Consider the following 19,882-nt stretch of genomic DNA (forward strand, 5'->3'; position numbering starts at 1 on the left):
TTTTTTTTTACTAACTGGCGGTTATTTCGCCTCTAAGTTGTGCCCTGAAGTTTGTGGCACACGAACCAGTCTGTTGTTATATAAATTTAGACGCTTCCTCTGTCGCACTTCTCCTTTAAGCGCAGAAAAAAACCCCAGCCATGACGTCAGGAGTAAAACCTGCTGGGTGTCTGTCCACTGGAAAGTGAAGTGGCGTGCTGGTGCTAACAGACTTTTCTTCTGTTGTCTGTGTTTCGTTGAGTGTTTTTTGTCGTTTTTTTTTTTTTTTTTTTTTTTCCTTAAACGTTTGTGTGGTTTCACATTATCAACAGTGAAACCCGGCGCTGTAGCCAACTTAGAGGATGTTTTAGAAAAGTTCCTGAAGCGTTCTTTGAGGAACCGGTGGAAGGCGGACACCACCGGGGATGGATATGCTAGCATTTAGCTCAATTGTTAGCCGAGAATCATAGATCATAGAATAGGCTCGAGCTAGCATGCTAACAACCAGCTAATTTAGCATTTATCGGCTAACCGAGTGACTTTGTTAACCTGTAACGTCAGAACTACTGCCGGCTAGTGCCCAGGCCTAGCTGCTCGGAGTGTACAGATTGTCAAAGGCCAGCTAACTCAGGAAGACTCGGTTTCTGTTCAAAGGGAAGCGGCAGAGCGGTTTTGTTGAGAGGTGGCGGCTGTTCATCTCTCAGCCTAGACTCTAAATATGCTGTCCAACGCTCAGAACCAACCACTTTTCCCAAACCCGACGGGTCAGCAGAACCCGGGCGGGCAGCAGAATCCCACGGGCCAGTTTGTTCCCTTTCACGCAAGACCCAACTTACAGATCAAGAAAAACGCCATAACAGACGACTACAAGGTGACGAGCCAGGTGTTGGGTCTGGGCATCAATGGCAAAGTGCTCGAGATCTTCCAAAAGAAGACTGGTGATAAATATGCGCTGAAGGTAAGTTACAGCTCACAACAATTTCCAATTGTATGCTTCTGAAGTTGTTTCAACACAGCACAAATACTGATTAAATAAACAGACCCATGTATTTTAAATAACTGAATCGGCGAGTATAAGGATGGTGGTGATTTCAGAAAATATACCTCAAAGTCACACGTATTGATATTGTTAAAAGCTGAAATATGGTATTTTCCTCCAGTGGTTATCTTTTCACCCATTGTTTTAGTGAAAACAAGCAAACAAACAAACAAAAAAAAAAACAGATAATGGAAGACCTCAAGCTTTTAGAAATGTACATGTTCACCTTTGTCAGGATGTTAAGACTGTTCTTGCGGTTTCTATTTAAGCACAAGGTGGGAGTTGAATGTTTGGACACACCTACTCATATGTGACTGGTAGTGTAGTTACCCCGTAATTGTAATGTTGATGGTAGTCATCGCCCCTGATTACGTTTACCCATCTTTGCCAACATTACTCCCACCAAAGCATAATGAGATTTTTGTCATTTGGTTTATTCTGACTGAAACTGAAACCGTAGCAACCGAAGCTCCATGTCTTAATAATAGTAACCCCATGTCAAGTTTTTTTTCTTTTATAACAGGTACTCCACCATCTTTACTGTGAACCACTGCGTCCTTTCTCAGCAGCGTTGTGTTTCTGTGAAAACAGCGTGCTGCTGGATAATCTCTGTGATGTAGTTGATGGTCATTCTCAATTGGCTAAAATGATTTTTGGGTTATGCACCACGTGATCCGCTCCCACCTTTTTTCTCTGATAGAACAGAAGAATAGATGGTTTCAGCTGTCTCGGGCTCGAGGATTAGAGTATCCTTTCTCTTGTGCAATTTGAAAATGAGAAAAAGCCTGGGGTTGGCTACAAAGTAGCAGTACTGTATCAAGAAATATTTCTACTGAGATCACTTTCTGTACTTATAAATAATTTGTAAAGGACAAACTCCTTGACAGATACCCACGTGCAGTTGACTGACGCGTGTACTCCTTGTAGGCTTCTGAGGACAGATGTAGTTCTTCTGGTTTATGGCAGAGATCACGCCATGCGGTTCAAATAACTTTCTAGGTGAATCACTTTGTGGGAAAATCCTGTGTACTGGGTCAAGCAAAAAACACATTATTGGGACACAATTTTATGCATTGAGAAGTCTCCAGTTCAAACCTGTTTGAAGTTTTATGTCCGTGAAGCATTGTTTCAGTGCTGCTAAACCTTGTAGAGATATTTTAAATGAGCTTACATACATTTGTCAATGTGCATGTAGGAGAAAAAAAATAGATGAAAAATTCAAATAACATTTAATGCAAAGTAGAAAAAGATTGATGAGAAAAACAATGGATTGTTTGTTGTTTGGGTTTCATATTGTTTGAATGGCTTGTCTATGTAGTTGTCATTTTTTGTTGTCAGTTAACGGTGAAGTGTGAAACATTTGCTTTATATAGTATGCAATTTAAATGCAAATATGGCTGAATCAAGCCCGAGGTTAGCAGCTTTACATGACTTAAGCCGACTCTGCACTTATACTCTTTAAAAGGAACTGTTGTTATCCCAACAGATTGGCTCAGGATGTTTTCTTTCCCTCTGGGGTAAAAAAACAAACTGTTCCTCAGTCTGGCAGTATGGGAATTGATGAGCATGCAGCGCAGTCCAGAGGGAAGGACAGTGAAAGTGTGGTGGCTAGTGTGTGCAGGGTTGTTGTAGGCGGTTTTAAGAGATGACAGCTAGGCTAAGATGGTGCAGCTGATGACCCACTGCAGAGCATGTCTCTCTGACGCCTTGTAGGCGCTGCAGTGTCTGATGCTGTGGTTCCCAAATCAGACTCTTTGTTACAATTGTAGATAAATATTGCTTATGACATCCAGATCGGAGCTCCAGTCTAATGACGTTTGTTCAGTTTACTGGCATGATAATATTCACATCTCTATCAGATGCGATCAAGTTTATTTAAATGAAGATGAACAAAGTCTTGGGGTACAATCACAAAGTTGTTTATTATTACAAATACCTGTGCTTTCTGTATGGTCATGATGTTATTCCATCAGTAGTGCATGAAATCAGTTACAGCTACAGATCAGGAGCTTTTGTCAATGTTGATATCAAACATCAGAATGAGGAGAACTGTCTGATATCAGTGACTTTAACCATGGCAGCATTGTTGATGCCAGAAAGGCGGATTTCTGACAGCAGCCAGTGCGTCTGGTCGTCACATCAAAAAATATGCCCATTTATTACTGCAAAACACCCAGTGGACCCGGTGGGAAGCGTGAAAGCCGGGGTGAGGGCGACACTGAGCGTGTACCTCCCAAACTGTTGAGGTTAATAAATATTTATTAATCCTTGTTCTGTCCGAAACAGTAATGTCTTGTTTTACTGTAGAGCTGTGTGCCGTGCACGTATTCAGCCCCTCTTTCTGTGTTGGGCTGATGGACCACACACCCGAGCTACATGTTCCTCCGTTCTATATGCACAAATACATCTAATCTATATGCGCGGAAGCGAGACTTGTTGAGTTACACTGTTGCTATTTGAATGCTTCTGTTGCCACGTTTGAGTTCTTTTGGATGACTTCTTCTAAAGATGGCACCTTGGGAAAAAAACCCAGCAACTTCAGACTGCCTGTTCCCACTGCAGACAGAGAGAGGGAAGAGCTCATGCTGCATGCTTGCTCCAAATATAGATATGGAGAAAAATGGAAGATAATTTTACCAAGTACAACATACTTAACTGCAGTCTTTAGAGCGAGTGCAGCAGCCTGGCACCTGTTCAGGACATTAATTGGACTGAGACAGGAGTTATGAAGGCATTCTGTTGCTTATGTAATGATTTTTAACCTGAATAAGAATTGAACCGCAAAAACATATGAATATAGTTAAAAGGTACATTGTGACGCATACACATTGACGGGCCAATCAAATTCTATATTGTGGTTCAGATCGAGATTGAAAATGATATTATCCAGTTGGTGGCAACTAAACTTTGGATTATTTAAAACTGAACATTTTAGAAGTATATGCTATACACGTTTTTTTAAACCAATGAAATTCATGCTAACCCATAGGTTACTCTCAGTTGTTCCTGGCTTTTTTTTTTTTTTGTTGATTTTGAGTCAACACTGGATAATGTGAAGCGTGCATAGGCCGGTTTGAATCCAGTGGAACGTATACATGCATTACAAGTTAGACAACCGTATTATACGGGTGTCTTAGTCCGACTGTGAAAACTTTAATTTAGCACAAATTCAGTCACACTGTGTATTTTAAGAGTCTCGTTTTTGTCTGACATCGTGTGAATATACTGGGTGTAAAAGCTCCTGTGTACTTCTCTCAGAAGCTTTCAATAGTGGGTCTACAACTATTCAAACATGTTGTAACTTAATGCAGGCATGTGACAAGCTTGACTGTAATGTTAGTCAGACTGTAGCTTAATTTCTTGTCATCTTTTCGGAATTAGCCAATGTCCTTGTTGCTCCCTTTCCTGATGTTTGTTGAATGAGTCATCTGTTGTATTCTTTAGGTTTATGATGAGCTCTTTTCACAAACTGGTTGCAGCTTTTCAGGAAAAGGAAAAAAAAAAGACGTCCTTGTTAACCTGCCGCTGTTCTCTTTGGTACTTCACAAATGCCAGATAGTGAGCTCAACCCCTCATAGGTGGGAGCCTCCTCCCCCATTCCGCCTCTGTACTTCTGTACTTTCACACATGACACCGATGCCTAATGAAAGCGTATCAGTCCCAGCTTGAACGACTTATGTGAAAAGACTCCAGGAAAAGAAATCTGCTAACTGAATTACATTTCCTTGTTAAACATTTTTAGTTCTATCTTGAACTAACCATACAGCTGAGTGATGTAAACTTTTTGTTAGTTGGGCTCTTGGATTTAATGATTGGATCTGGTAAACACATTTATCCTTTGACCTGGTTAAGAAAACTGAGTGTCTCGCGTCTGTGATAATAAAGATATACGATCACTGCAACAACCTGTGTCGGTAAAGATTAATATTTAACAACCCTGTAATGTGTTGTGCTTCACGTAGCCGGACTCACAGAATCAATAGCCTTTACATTGTGGGTTATGTCTGTGACAAAGGGAAGTGTCCCGTGTTGATCGGCCTGACCTTTAGGTGTCCTGTCACAGCGACGCTCTTAAAGTGTGAAGGACCACAGGTGTCGCCTTACAGTGACGACACTGGCCTGCTCTAAAAAACACGTTACAGTAAACCACACTATGTCCTAAAATAGTTACGTGTTTATATAGCTATTTTGGCCTCGTTGGTATAATATATGCACAGGAAAAGTCCTTAATAAAGTTCAGGTATATTCATTCATTTGAAGGGCTACTGGATGTCAAAACACAGCAGGATTTTTCCAGCTTTAAAACCTGAATTTTTGATTTGGGTTATATCCTTGTAGTCTTATTATGTGGTGAACACTAGAATATTGATGGTTTCATTACATTAGGACACGACCTCAGCAATGTACAAGGTCAACTTTTTATGGTGGTTTAATTCTGTTTTTGTTTTTTTTGTATTAACCCATAATGTCCCTTTGTCCACTGAGTGGAAGAGTAATCCTTTTGATCATCACGTCATCGAGTCATGTTCACACTTGGCCAACGCATCTTTCCCTGCGAGCTGCGTTAATACTGTCATTTCTGAGAGTCTGATTCACCTAAACTCCTTTATTTGAATAATGAAGCTTAGAGACAGGCAGCTCTTTACACTGTGTTTGGATGTAATGAATTTTATTGCCCTTTCGGCCTCTTCTCTAGACTGATACGTGTATTCTTGGCCTCCAGCATACAGCTGACAGACCCGATGCAGGTCATCAGTGTAGTCTTTGCGTCTAGGTGTCGTTGCGTTCACTTCACAAGTGTCTCGTGTTGAAAGTATCTTTTGGTCAAGTCAGCAAACGAGTTATCCCCGTAAATGTCGGGCCACAGCGATGGCGGTACATGAAGTACAGAACGTTCCCTCTTTCATATCTTTCCCTTATAGATGTTGGAAAGTGATAGTGATCATCGTTGACTTGTTATGTCACAGGAAGGTCCAAATGCTTGTTTGAATCTTTTTGAAAAATTCAATGCTAGCTCAAAGTGAGGGCAAAACGAAAGGGCAACCAGCTGCTGATTTGGCTAACGCTGATAGATGACAAGCCGGGCAGTTTTGATTGTTCCCACCTACGTTAATACTGTGGAAGAGGGTGCGGTTAACTCTCAGCTCTCTTATTTACACATACACACAAGAGACGCACATAGATTCTTGCCCCCGACCGGTGTTTCTTTAGAAGACTGATTTAAAAGAGTTCAGCGACATGCATCATCGAGGTGATGAAATCATAGAAGGAATTGCTAAATACTTTAACCGCAGGTAGTTGTTTGGCAAAAATTGTTACAGATATGAAACCCAATATTTTAGTGAAATCTGTCAAAGATTAGTTCTGAAAAGAGGAACCAGAAATAACGGGCAGTTTAAGTGGGATTTTTTTTCTTTGTATATAATGTGTAAACAACAAAACTTTCCTATTAGTTGATTTAAAGCAGAAGCGATCTGTTTTTGATAAGAAGGTGCTTTATAGGTAGTGTCTTTTCGATGACAGCCAGCACACCCACACCATAAATCCATCTGAATTCACTGTGTTGAATGTGGTTAAACGTTAGCAGGGATACAGGGGAAGACCTCTGTCCATGCTTCAGTCACAAGAAGAGGAAGAAAGAAAGAAATATTCTGTTGGTCCCCTCTGAATGATTTCTCCACCTCTGTTTAGTCTTTTCATTGCTCATTAATTGTCTACTATTGTTGCCACTATGCTGCTGATTACCTGCTTGAGCAAGAGTGGAAAGTCCCAGCTTTCAGCAGTAAATGTGTTAATCACTTATGTGTCACGGAACATCAGGTTTTCGCCACAGCAGCGTGGTCTTTCTGACTTGTCGATGGCCATCCCAGCCATACTTACAATTGCACCCTTGCAAATGTTCTGATGGAGCATGTGATAATGTAAAGCGTTTTCATGTGCTGTTCCATCAGCTGGAGTGGCTTTTAGCTCACGATGTGATGTGAATTGTGCTCCCTCTTTATGTTTTATAGACCAAATGATTAGCCATAAAGTGAATTTGGCAACTTCATGTTTTATTTGGCACTACAGCTTTATTTATTTATTTTTACCAAGCTATATATTGTTCTATTTTGAATGTAACGTGACATTGTGACACAATCGTGTCGTGCTAAAGGTGTTAAGACAGCCATTTTTGAAGGTCTGGCCAAGGAGAGCCGAGTAGTTAAATTGTTGCATAACCCCATAAGTTTGACTTTGTGTGATATTATGAAGCTTATCTCGGACAAAGTGGACTTGTTACTTGGCTAGTAGCCACAGCTTTGCAGGTCATATATGAGGAAGTGAGACTAACCTGTTGTTTTTTTTTATACGACATATTGTTTTATTTCTCTTCTCTTTTCCTTTGTATAAAGGTTTCAGCGCGAATGGCAATGATTCTGTCAGTGGCTCATTTTTTTCTTTGTAGGAGCTACCCACACACGAGGTCCTCGAGTTTCTCTTTCTGTTGGAGGAAGTGTATTTGGAAGGATGTGGTTTTGTGCTTTGATAGATGGACAAAGAATCAGTTAGCTTATAGCTGACAGAGTCCTTTATAAGCTGGAGTAGCAGTCATACTTGTATAGCCCTTCTTTATAGATATCCGGGAGTGCATAATCAATGAGCTCTCAATGTGCACAATTGAAGTTAATGCAGAATTGAATGTGTGCGCTCTTCATCTGTCCGTCGTGTATGTTATTTCCTGATTGAGTCTTGTGATCAGTTGCTGAAAGGGAACCAGTGTGGTTGAATAGTACTGAATGGTGTTAATAGTAAAGGGAAGTGTTTTTTTTTTTTTTTTTTTTTTTTTTTTTCTCCACTTCCAGAGTTCATTCAGCATGTGAGATTTGTCTCTTTTATGAATGGTAGTTAAAAGACTTTGCTAACTAGAAGCCGTATTTACTGATTGGTAGAAAAGCAAACAAGTAAGCAAATAATGTCTTAAAACTGATAGTTATGGTTACAACAAAAGAAAAGGAGCATTTCTGCTGATTTTGACTAAAGCAGAAGAATAAAGAGCAGTTATTAAACACAAGAAATGCGGGGGGAGGCAGGTAGCCAGTTCAAAACAGGACCTGGAGCGTGAGCTGTAAACAAGCAATGTAAAAAAAAAAAAAAAAAAAAATCAACTTCCCTTAACTTTGTTTTTTTTTTTTTAAAAAGTCTGTACATTTGTATTTGATGCTTGAAAGTAAATGAACTACTAGCACCTGCGAGCAGCAGCTAACATGTGGAACGAAGCGTCCTTGTCTTTGTTTTATTAGCTTTGCTGTGTTGTGTTGTTTAGGGGGTCATTTAAATAACGCAGCATTTATCAATTTGAAAAAGGGGTTAGGGTTAATATTAAGCAATAAATCACTCCCTATTAAGTTTAAACTGCGCTCAATTCAGTGTTTTTTTTTGTTTGTTTGTTTGTTTTTTATGCCTGAAATAGTGTGGATTTTGCAATCTGAACAATGATTATAGATTCAACCAACCCTGTGATTTTTAGCATGAACTTGCAGTTTTGTCCAGTCATCTCGACCTTCCTTTTGACCTAGTTCCCAGACCACCATCACATCGAGATGTGGACGCGTCAGCCAGGCTTGTAGCTTGTAGCAGTTTCAATGGAATAATGTCACTTCTTTTCTGAAAAATGTGTTAATTCCAGTTTGTACAGACACATCCACTGTTCAGCACTCAGAGCTCAGTTATTGACTGATTTTAATATGTATAGACTTGAAAACCTGCTTTTCAGTTTAAACTGGACTGTTGAGCACATGTGTGCTTTGATTAAACATTTGAGGCTAATGCAATTAAAAAATAACAGTCAAAATCATATTAATGTAACAGATTGTTCACTCACTGTGCTTAACAGCCAATCAGACTAATCTCTCTCACTGCCCAACCTGACTGATGGCCATTTAACATGACAAGTCGGCTAAAAAAAGCCGTGACGTCCCTCTACGGTTTGATAGAGCCAACGGTGTGTGAATTAACAAAAAAAACAAAAACAAGATAGACTGGTTTCCAGATCCGACAGCCATTTGCCTGCTTGGAGTGTAAGAGCCCGGTGATGACTCCTTCTGTTGTCAGACGTAACCCTCAAGTCATAATCAAACAACACAGGTTTAATACAAATGAAACCTGTGTTATTTCAGCCTGTTTTTGTTTTTTTACAATCTTCCCTTTGGTTTTATTGCAAACATGCTTGGAAAACATCAGACTCAATCAGAATCAAGTCTCGAAGAGACTGATTATTACATTATTGTTACATAAAAGAATTGGCTCCCATGACGCATGCTGTACTTTCTGCTAACAATCCTACAAAGGAATGTTCCACATTTTTCAGGTGCCTGAAATGGGTGCTGCACCTTTCAGCAGGTAGCGATGCAAAGCGCTTGCTTGCCATGTGCGATCGATTGAGTGTCCACCATGTAAGAGATAGCCTAATGAATGGATGATCACAGGGGAGGATGGTCATATTTTTTATTCATGCCGTGTGAGCACACAACAATAAAACCACTGAAAGGGAAAGTGAGTAATTCTGCTCATCTTTTACGTTGCAAGTTTGTGCTCGATAAACCGGCCTTCTGGCATTCTCAGTTACTCTACTTGGAAGCTTTCTCCCTACCTTAACATTTTTTGCATGGAAAGCGAGACCCCACCCCACACTCCATGGAGCCCAAATGGTGTAATGGTAATCTCCCAGTACCAGACACTCAGGACATCCTCAGTTGTTCTTTGTCCACGCCCTGACTGGGCAGAGCTCTTTTGGTGGCACGAGGAGAAGCTGCTTATTATTAGATGAGTGGTTGTAATTTTCTGTGTGATCCATGTACACACGCACACTACCAACTGAAGGGTCACATCATTTTTCTGTTGTTGTGGAGAGTTATAAGAAGACAGCTCGAAGTTTGGGGCTGCCGGGAGTTTAAGTCAAAATTGTATCAAATGCCTTCAATTTCTGTTGCATTTCTATAGAATAAGGTGCATGTTAATTATTGTTTATCTTGGTTATTCATCCGTAGACAACTCCACCAACTTTGATTCCATGAGGCTGTTCTAGTCTCTTATCGGGAAGTGAAACGGCTAAAAGAGCGATGGGCTACATTTGCACAGCACAGTACATCTGTGTCATACAGACGTTTTTTGTGCCTTACTTCCTTTCCTATTAGGAAATAGCAACTTATGCATGTTTCTTCAGAGGGGGGCTGTCAGCATACTTGTTTTGACACAGTATCTTCAAACTGTGGAGCACTGATTTTAGAAAGCTTTGTTTTGTTTTAATGAAACAAATTTCTACCTTGTTTTAATGTGACAATTGAAAACCAAAGTGCTTGTTTTTGTCTGTATGGTGTTTCCTTATGTTAACTCTCACATAATAACTTAAACAGACTTCATTTTTGTCAACAAGTATGTCAACACAAAGAGACTTCTCAAAAAAAGGGGTTCACAGTGAGCACCGAACCAAGAAATTTTCATATGGGATCAAATGTTGAGCATCGGGCGGGTTGAGAAGACACGTGCAGCATTAGTTTAAGCACTACACGCATGCATATACACACGATTTCTACAGTCGCTGGCAAAGATATGTGATGGTTTTGTGGGGCCGAGCAGATGTCTTTAATCAGATAATATCCTATTGGACAAAACACGTAACCGCTTAAGTGAGTACACAACAAGCAAACCAAATGCACTAAAGGACCCTCCTTCTGTTGGCTTGTTGTCTAACCCCCTTTGGTCAGATTAAGAAGCTTTCCCCATTGAGCCAACCTTAACCTATCACCTCTCTGAAATCTCAGTTACCCTCAGAATTTCACTGGCCTGTCACTCTCGGTGTGATATTTTTCAACCCTGGGTTTTGATTTTGTTTTTGTTTTTTGTCCCACCCTGTGCTCCAGGGTCTTTGTGTTTATTATGTGCCCATCTGTCTCCCCCAGTATCCCTCCCTCTCCGTAAGCTTCACTGTTTAACTTAAAAGGGCAAGCGGCAGATGGGGTGACTACACAGTCACACAAACACCAACAGAGGTGGCAGGGGGTTGTTCTTATGTGCATATACACAAGTACCAAAAGGGCAGTGTGAACTCTGTGGAGAGAAGTCCTTTAGGATTAGTTTGTCTTTTTTCAAGTTCCAGCATGCACACTTTATTTTAGTTACTTTTTGACCTTTTGAAATTAGTTGAATCATAATTTAATAAGTCTGTATTGTTCTGCTTGTGCTGTCAGGGTTCGTGTTTTAACTTTGAAACATGGAAGTGTCAATTAGGTGGAAAATTCTTCTGCTTCTCATCCAGAGGACACATTCTGTCCTCTGGATGCATCTCCCAGTCCAGAGATGAGATCTCTGTGTTGGAGCCTGAGAGGCGGGAGCACCTCTCACTGCAGCCTCCCTCTGACCTAACATCAGAATTATCAACCCATTACGCTCTGTTTACAGCTTCAATCTGACAATCTAATAAAATGGTATGGGGCAGAGCATTCAATTTTCCATTATCAACTGAATTTATATTATTTTGAGTTGAAACTGATGGGTTGTCATGCCAACACTGTTTGTTGTTGTTGTTGAGTTAAGCATAGTTAAGTAACTTTTTGATGACATCTTTGTGACCTCTTTGATGTACATGTACAGGGTTTTTTATGTGAGTGCTGTTAAAGGGACATTATGTAATTTCTTCCCCCATCTAGTGGTGCAATTTTATTTTGCAAAGTCGAATGAATTTGCTCTCTAGCGCCTTGCGTTTTCAAATGTGCGTTGCAACTTTTTGAACTACGGCAGGCGGAATGTGTCAAGATTCAAGAAGCTATGGCTTCAGACTCAAGGTCCAAACAAACAAAAAGACATCAAGACACACAGTACAAAGGATTACATAACACACATACAACAACACTATAAATACTAGGGCCGGCACGGTATATGTATTCGTACCGAACCGTCACGGTACGGGGGTCACGGTTCGGTACGCGCATTTCCACGCAGAATACACACGGTACGGAAGTTTTCTGAACGCGGAACTGTTATTTTGCAAGAGTTTCCTTCAGGACCCATTTAAACACTGCCAAATGCAAGGTCTGATTGGTCCGTAGAGATATACGCTTTCGGACAGAGTAGTTATAAAAACGCAGTTATCAGAACTGTCCTACTCGAATTTCGTTCTGATAACTGTCCTTCCCCAGCGGAGCTGTTTCAGTCTGCATTCGCACATGAGTCGGGACTGATGCGCCGCGCGCAGCCGTCCGCGTCAGTGACGTGTTAGCCGTTAGCCGTTTAGCGCCACATTCAACAACAAAACGGAACAAAACAAAACCCGAGAGACGAAAAAACACCACAAAGAAGCTAATATGGAGAGCGGGGAGGTCACCGTGTTCATGGTCTGCATGATGGTGATATTAATCATGGACGATCACATCAGGCGTCTAATATCGAGGCTGGAAAAGCACACAGAGAGTCAGGATCAACAGCATGTCATCAGCATGACATGGGGCGTAGCTACCGACCACCACACACCTCCGTCAGATGTGTATGTGTTCTATAGAACCATGAAAAGACCCGACCAATTACGTCTCCCAAATGTATTACAACAACCCCTGGATATGAATACATGCAGAGCAAAACAAATTACCGAAGCAATTGGAATTTACATCACATCTGCTATGCGCCCATATTCCACTGTAGAAGAGGCAGGATTCAGATATCTATTACATGTGCTCGAACCTCGCAACACGCCTCCTTCGGCTCTGTACCGAAAATGTACCGAACCGTAGGGTCCGTACCGAGGTACATACCGAACCGTGAGTTTTTTTGTACCGTTCCACCCCTAATAAATACAGATGACAGATAACATGTCAGATAACATAAGTTGACATAGCCTTTGGTGTGCAAACAATGTTAGTCATATTCCGGGAGTTACCGGAAGTGACGTCGACGCAGCGTTAGCGTTAGCAGCAGTGTGTAGTTGCTATCTGGAAAGTGTTCTTTTAAATAAACTCCCGGTAAACTTACAAACTTTCTAATGCCTCGTTTTGTGAGTTAAGAGCCTATGTGTACTACGGCAGAAGTTTGGTAACAATCAATGCATTATTAGTGGAATCATTTACGAGATAAAATCTATTTACCGTTAGTGCCAGTAATAAGCCATTCGGCGGACGTGACGTCAAAATGACGTCATTTCCGCTTGCAGGCCTGGCGTTGGGGAAAACGCAAATCGAAATGTTTTATGTCCCTCTCGGCACTTCGTTGTTTTTCATAGACCGGAAGGACATGGCAGCCTCCATAGAGCTTGCCCGCCCTATGTAGATACAGACAAGTTATTCTTCACTCAGGAGAATAATGAGATTTTTGACAGAGATCACTTTACACCAATGAGGACTAATTTATGAATGAATATGTTGATTTGAGCTAATAAATGACTTAATTTATTACATAGTGTCCCTTTAAATCTGTAGGGGGAGCAAAAAAATTCACCAAGTTCTCAGGTGTTCCTTTAAAATAATTTTACATCACTTTAGAGTTTAGTATTTTCCTCCATTTGTCCTCAGCCATCCCTCGAACTGAAGTCAGGTGGCTGTTTAAGAATATTCTTGTCACTGCACACCAAACTCCATCAATGTCAGATTAAGTTTAATAGCTTCTTTGGTCCCACGTAAATCTTATTGATACAGAAATGCTGATTGCCATTTATCTCTCTTCCCATTTCCTCATGTACCAGAGGAGCAAGATGATTGATCTCCATTTCCCCGTATAGAGTGGGTTAACAAGGTTGTGTGGAGTTTTCAGCAGGTGATCGGATCCATTCCTTCTTAACTAAGAAACAGTTTTAGTAGAAACAATCGAGTTTCTAAAGTCGGAGGTCTTTTATGTGTAATTTGCGTGTGCTTTACATACTGGAAGAAAAACATAGTCCTCCAGTTGAACCAGGTATGTTATTCTAGCAGCCTTTTTCCATATTTGGACCAGTATTGTCAGTGTATAAAACAGGCATCCAAACCCTTTTTTCTTTTAGATTAAACTGTCACTACTGCACAATGAAATCTTGCTCTCAGTTTCATACTTATAAAAGGTCTCATAGGCTATAGAGCTAACTCAAATAGTGGAGGCAACAAAGTAGGTGGTTCTGTGTAGAAGTTGAGCACTAAAATGAATTGTAAAACAATAATCCCTTTAAATCTAGCCTGGCGACGCCATCCTACGTACTTCTGCCCAAAGATTTTGGCTCCGCACATAGTCTGGCCAAACCTCGGTTCGCTCAGTGTTTTGCCAATCAGCAAACAGTTGCGAGTGGTGACGCAGAACTCACGCGCGGAGTCCATTGTAGTCCATATAATTGTAGTTCAACCACAGCGGAAATAAACATGGCGACGGAAGAACGCTAGAAGCTATCCATGAAGTTGTCTCAACTCTGGAGAGCATTATATAATTAAAACAAGAGCAAGAGGAGCATGCCTCGTCATTTTTGTTAGTGGCAAGGATGTCGTAGCTCTCCTTCCAACTGGCTTTGGGAAAAGTTTGATTTATCAAATGGTACCGGTATAATGAAAGCGGATGTGGGAAGCGTGATTCGCGAGCTAGAGCCTCGCGAGAGTAAGCATGAACCTCGGCGCATAACCTACGTCCTTTCTAAACATTACTGATTGGTTAAGGGAACTCCAATGAATTTAAGTTGCTGAGTAAGGTCCCACCCTCCATGGAAACGGATTCCTATTGGGTTTTTCCAGACTGTTTGACGGAGTCAACAGTCGGCTTTCGCCCAGGCTACTTTAAATCATCAGCAGTGAATTGATTTAGAACAAATACTTGCAGTTCTACAGCTGTTCCCTAACCCAAGTAGCATGGAAGAACAGATGAATTAAAAAAAAAAAGTAAACTAGATAAGAGGGTTTATACAAAATAAAGAAATGTTGAAATATAGAGACCAATAAAAGGAAACGTGTATATACAAATAATGAAATATAAAAGAAAATGACTTAATTTATTTTCACATTCATTTGTTTCTGTTTACTTTGTAAATGCTTTCAAAAATATTTTTATATATTGTAAGTAAATCATATTTCTTTGATGTTTTTAAAGAACATACATGTACCTTTTTTTTTTTTTTTTTTTTTTAACCCCCTCTATCTTTTGATACAGTTTCTAAGAGCCGCCCTTGTTTGTTCTATCCTACAGGGTGATTGAACTCTGGTGTGTGCTTAGTGTTGAGATAAAGCAGGTATACACCGCCACTCCATACCAACTCTTCCTGGTAACAAAGACTCCCTGTTGATGCTGGGCACTCATTGACTGCTTTTCCTTGACTCTACAAAAACAGTTCAACCCAACAGTCTTACTCGGGCTGAGTTCAGATGATCCGATGCAGAACATCTTCACATACTTCCTCCCTTATTGGTCAGAGAGCCCTCGCATAAACTGGTGTGTGGAACCGTAAAGCGGCCAGTACCGTACCCTGTGTACCCCCCCAGAGATGAGTTGGAGCAAATCACACCATTTCATTTGTTTCTCAAGTAGAGGCTGTAAGAAAGCACAGGGATGGATGTTAATGTTTTATTTATCCAATTATATAATCCATTGATTATCTAACTGATAAGTCTTTGGTTGTATACTATCTTGTTACATAACAACACAACCTTGGCAGAACACAGCTGATTATTTCAAATGCACGAAGAAAGTATAAACGTCTAAATCGAAACCATTTCAAGGGATTTCTTTATGAAGCTGGTTTATATTTTGTCATAAGTCTGCAGAACTTTAAGCAGTTTAGACAGTATAGTTGTCTAAACTAGTTTGTAGTTCATAATCTGACTATCCCATGTTGGAAAAAGTTGCAAGAGTAACTAAAACCAAAAAGTGTTCTTCGCATCAAATGCAAATGAACATTTTTTTTTTTTTTAAACGCACATTTTCTATGTCTCAACACATAATGTTGTTCATCATCATTACATTTTTTAAAATGTTCCTATTACGCTGTTACCAAGGGTGCTTAAAATGACAACGATTCCCTGTGTTGCTGTAATTATCGATGCGTCTAAAATGAACAGTGGGCGGAGGCCAGTTAGTACATGGGTATAGACAGCATTACTGAAGCTTTTTCCCAACTTCTGTAGCTGAATTTTATTGGTAATATATAAACAGCGCTAACTTATTCACACGATATAAACCTAATGTGACTTGCCAGAGTCGCTGAATCAACAGGACATTGTATCATCAGATGCTAATATCTAGGGCTGAACGATTATGGAAAATAATCTAATTGCGATTTTTCACGCCAATATTGCGATTGCGATCCGATTATTTTTTTAAGGTCTTTGTCTTCTGTATTATTAAATAAAGACAAGCAATACATCATACAGTATGGCTAAAACTACATTACATTAACTTTAAACTGTTCTTTCCTGGAAGACAGACCTCTGTTATGCATGATGCATGAATTGATGACTGACATTCTTATTTAACAAAACAGTATATTTGAACATACACAATAGTATATTTTGAGCTTACAAACATCTGAGCATAAAGTGTTGACAAGGAACAAGGAAACACATGCCATGAACCAAACTTCTACAGTAGTACAAATATGGTCTGTACTCACCAAACGATGCATTTGGAAGTTTGTACATAGTCCAGGAGATTATTATTATCAACACAAGCCTGATAGCTTTTCTGCTGCTAAAGCTGCGTCGACGTCACTTCCTTGATCTGGGAGCTTCAATGTAAGATGAGGGTTGATCTACCTCTGTAGACAACAAAGTATATGCTATATTCTACATGAATTTTTATGTTGTAGAGTTGTGAATTTATTTTATCAATGGAGAAATTGAGCAGCCTTGCTTTGTTGTCTACAGTAGTAGATCAACCCTCATCTTACTTTGAAGCTCCCAGAAGTGACGTCGACGCAGCTTTAGCAGCAGAAAAGCTATCAGGCTTGTGTTGATAATAATAAACTCCTGAACTATTTTCAAACTTCCAAATGCATCGTTTTGTGAGTACAGACCATATTTGTACTACTGTAGAAGTTTGGTGTCATGGCATGTGATTTTAGTGTGGTAATTTTGGAGATACTGCCAGGGTCCGTTAGCGCTTGTAGCCTACTAAGCTATTCGGGATAAGCTAACTCGGCTAAGCTAACTCGGCTGATGTTCGGCCAAGATCGGAAAAACTTCGGGTGGGCTACTTGGCTGGATGTCACGGTTCAAATGACCCGGTGAATCTACTCCGGACCATCACTTTCAAACCAAAATAGTCCCACACGACTGATGTGCAGTTCCTCTTTGAAACTAGCATCCCCGCAGGGTCTGGTTCTGTTGAGCCTGAGGCCATTGTGTAGGTTACAGCTTTGCTTGCGAGTCCTCTCCGGTAGACTGTTTCATAACTTTGCTTCCCGTGTCACGTGACCAGAGTGCAGCCTCTGTGGTTAGACAATCTCGTTTGATCATATCACATGTTTTACTCGCGCATGTCACGTGAACAGAGTATAATCGCAGCCTTTTTTTTTTTTTTTTTTTTTTTTTTTTTTTTTTTTTTTTTAATTTTTTTTATATAATCGCAGCCTTTTTAATTTTTTTTATATAATCGCAGCCTTTGCGATTAGAAAATTGCACTTGGTCATATCGCGATATTATCGCAAATGCAATATATCGTTCAGCCCTACCCTAGAGCTATAGGTGGATATCGGCCACGCCCGTCAACGGCAGCTCTCCTCTTATGGATCTGTGCACTTGTTACGGTGCCACGTTGTAATTAAGTGGCCCGTTAAGCCCCAAGGATTTAAAAGGCTTTGGCTAGAATAACCCTTCAGAACCTCCTGTTGACACACAATCCCCGTTTTAGATACTAAGATGAGTAGATTAATTCAATATCCACAACTTCTACTTTGATTCAAATAATGATGGATTTATTAACATTCTTTGGCAAGGGTGCAGCATGACCGCTCAAAAATGGGTAAAAGATCAACATACTAGTAATACTAATTTTAGAGAACTAAATTCGATTACCACTAAGCTGAGGCTGGTGATTTGAGTCAAAATGAGGAAGCGAGAGAAGGAGTGAGACGCAGCTGTTTCCCTGTTTCCTGTCCCAGATCCTGTCCACAGAGAACTCCACTGAGAACTCCCAACCCTGTCCAAGGTCCCCGAGTCCTCTGCCGGTCTGTCCAATGGAACAAGTCGAGCAAGAACAAACTTTCAGAAATCCAATCTATAATCTACAATCTAATGGAAAACTATTGTCTTTGATCACTCCTCGTCCTTTGTAAATAAGAACTGCAGATTTCTTCTCAAAAGAAATTCAAAGACGAGTGGGACGTTTTCCTGTGAATGATTAATTCTTTGAATTTGGACGTGAGTTTTGTACAGTGTAATTTCTCTGGAAAGCCGGAGACTAAGAGAATATCCTGGTGGTAGCGCTGCTGCTTGCTTGAAGTTTCTTTAGGTCAGTAGGTGGTCATAGACTGTGTCCCCAGAATGGATTGTGTTATCATATGAATGTGTCCTGGACCACCTCTGAATGTGGTGTGAGCAATCTGATTGATGAAATCTGATGAAAATTGATGTCACTACTAAATCTGAGTTCAACAAGAACAGACTTGAGTCGTCTCTCTTTCAGTGGGTCTACATGATGAGATTAATTCGATTATAGCTGTAGTTGGATTATGCTTCTTATTTGAGCAAGGGTAATTATCCTTGGATATATGGTGGTGAATGAATCGAATCATTGGCACAAAGTATGTCATGCCCTGGTACGATAGGTGGCGCTGTACGCATTTCAACTATTGCTAATAGAGCCACTTCCGGTTGACCTCCTCACCACCACCAACAACAGCAAACTCAGACATTCAAGAAAGATGGCGAACGAAGAGCAAGATGAAGCTACGTCCCTCTACATTTCGTTTGTGATGAGCTGCTTATTGTACAAACGGCATGCACAACGACGCATTCTCCATCGCGTTGTTTGTTTCTTTCCGACGACGGCGACAACAACAGTAATATCGTTGCCTTTGACTTCCGGTTCATGATCCTGGGAAAAAATCACGAGCATGCGAAGAACGCAAAGTCCAATTCACCACTTGCTTCACCGTCTACAAGCACGTTTAAGCCTCTAGCATGGTTGCCGCGTCCGCTAGCGCGAGCGGTGTTGATGATGTCACAATTTCGTGTCAGCTATATATGGTGGCGCAAGTCGATGCTCCAGTAGTTGCAGTTTTCTCCGTCACAGAGGTGTTGCTGCTACGTGAAGGTTACCGCTATTCTACAACTACGAAAGTGAAGAAGAAAACAATGCCCCTGTCAAGAGCAGGAACACTGTCATCATTGATACTGCTGCAGTATCTGGAAGATGACATGCTTTGTGTGTTTCTGTGTTTCACGAAATTTGTGAGCCAAGACAATTCAGTCAATAGAGGTGAAGGTCTGAAGCCCCCGGCATCACCCCTTCCGACTCTCTGCCCTCTTCTTTGCCTTCACATATCTGTCCCGTAGCTTCTTCCACACATTCTTACAGAACTCTCCCTCTTTCACCAAAGTTCTGCCAGTTTGGGGAGTTTACATGCTCCCTGTGCTGTTTCACTGCAGTTTGTACAGGTGCTGTACAAACGCACCTCCTGACTGAGCCTGGTCTCACATTGGTCCATCCGGTTTGTCGTTCTCGGCGCAGCCAAGTTACAAAAATCGAGTGGTGCACGACAATGCGCTGCGCCATCTTTTCAAGGCAAGCACCATGCCTGAAACGTCATTTTGACATCATGGGTCGGCTGTGCCGTGAGCGACGCGTGAACTGTAAATCCAGCTTTGGTGTGACTTTCAACCGAGATGTCTTAATCTGATCGCAAGTAACCCGATCCGATCCAATTTCTTGTCAGATTAAGGTGTATACATGAAA

The 19,882-nt window shown here is 40.8% G+C and overlaps 1 protein-coding gene across 1 annotated transcript in view; it reads left to right on the top strand.

Annotated features, from left to right (window-relative positions):
* Nucleotides 1-19,882, top strand: part of mapkapk2a (MAPK activated protein kinase 2a) — a 36,796-nt gene continuing 16,914 nt past the window's right edge. Inside the window, exon 1 of the mRNA XM_075460725.1 lies at nt 1-937. Coding sequence (XP_075316840.1) covers nt 698-937 — 240 coding nt within the window. The 5' untranslated portion in view covers nt 1-697. The remainder of the gene's footprint in view (nt 938-19,882) is intronic.

Source organism: Odontesthes bonariensis, chromosome 3, assembly GCF_027942865.1.
Source record: "Odontesthes bonariensis isolate fOdoBon6 chromosome 3, fOdoBon6.hap1, whole genome shotgun sequence".
In the NCBI taxonomy this organism is placed as follows: Eukaryota; Metazoa; Chordata; class Actinopteri; order Atheriniformes; family Atherinopsidae; genus Odontesthes; species Odontesthes bonariensis.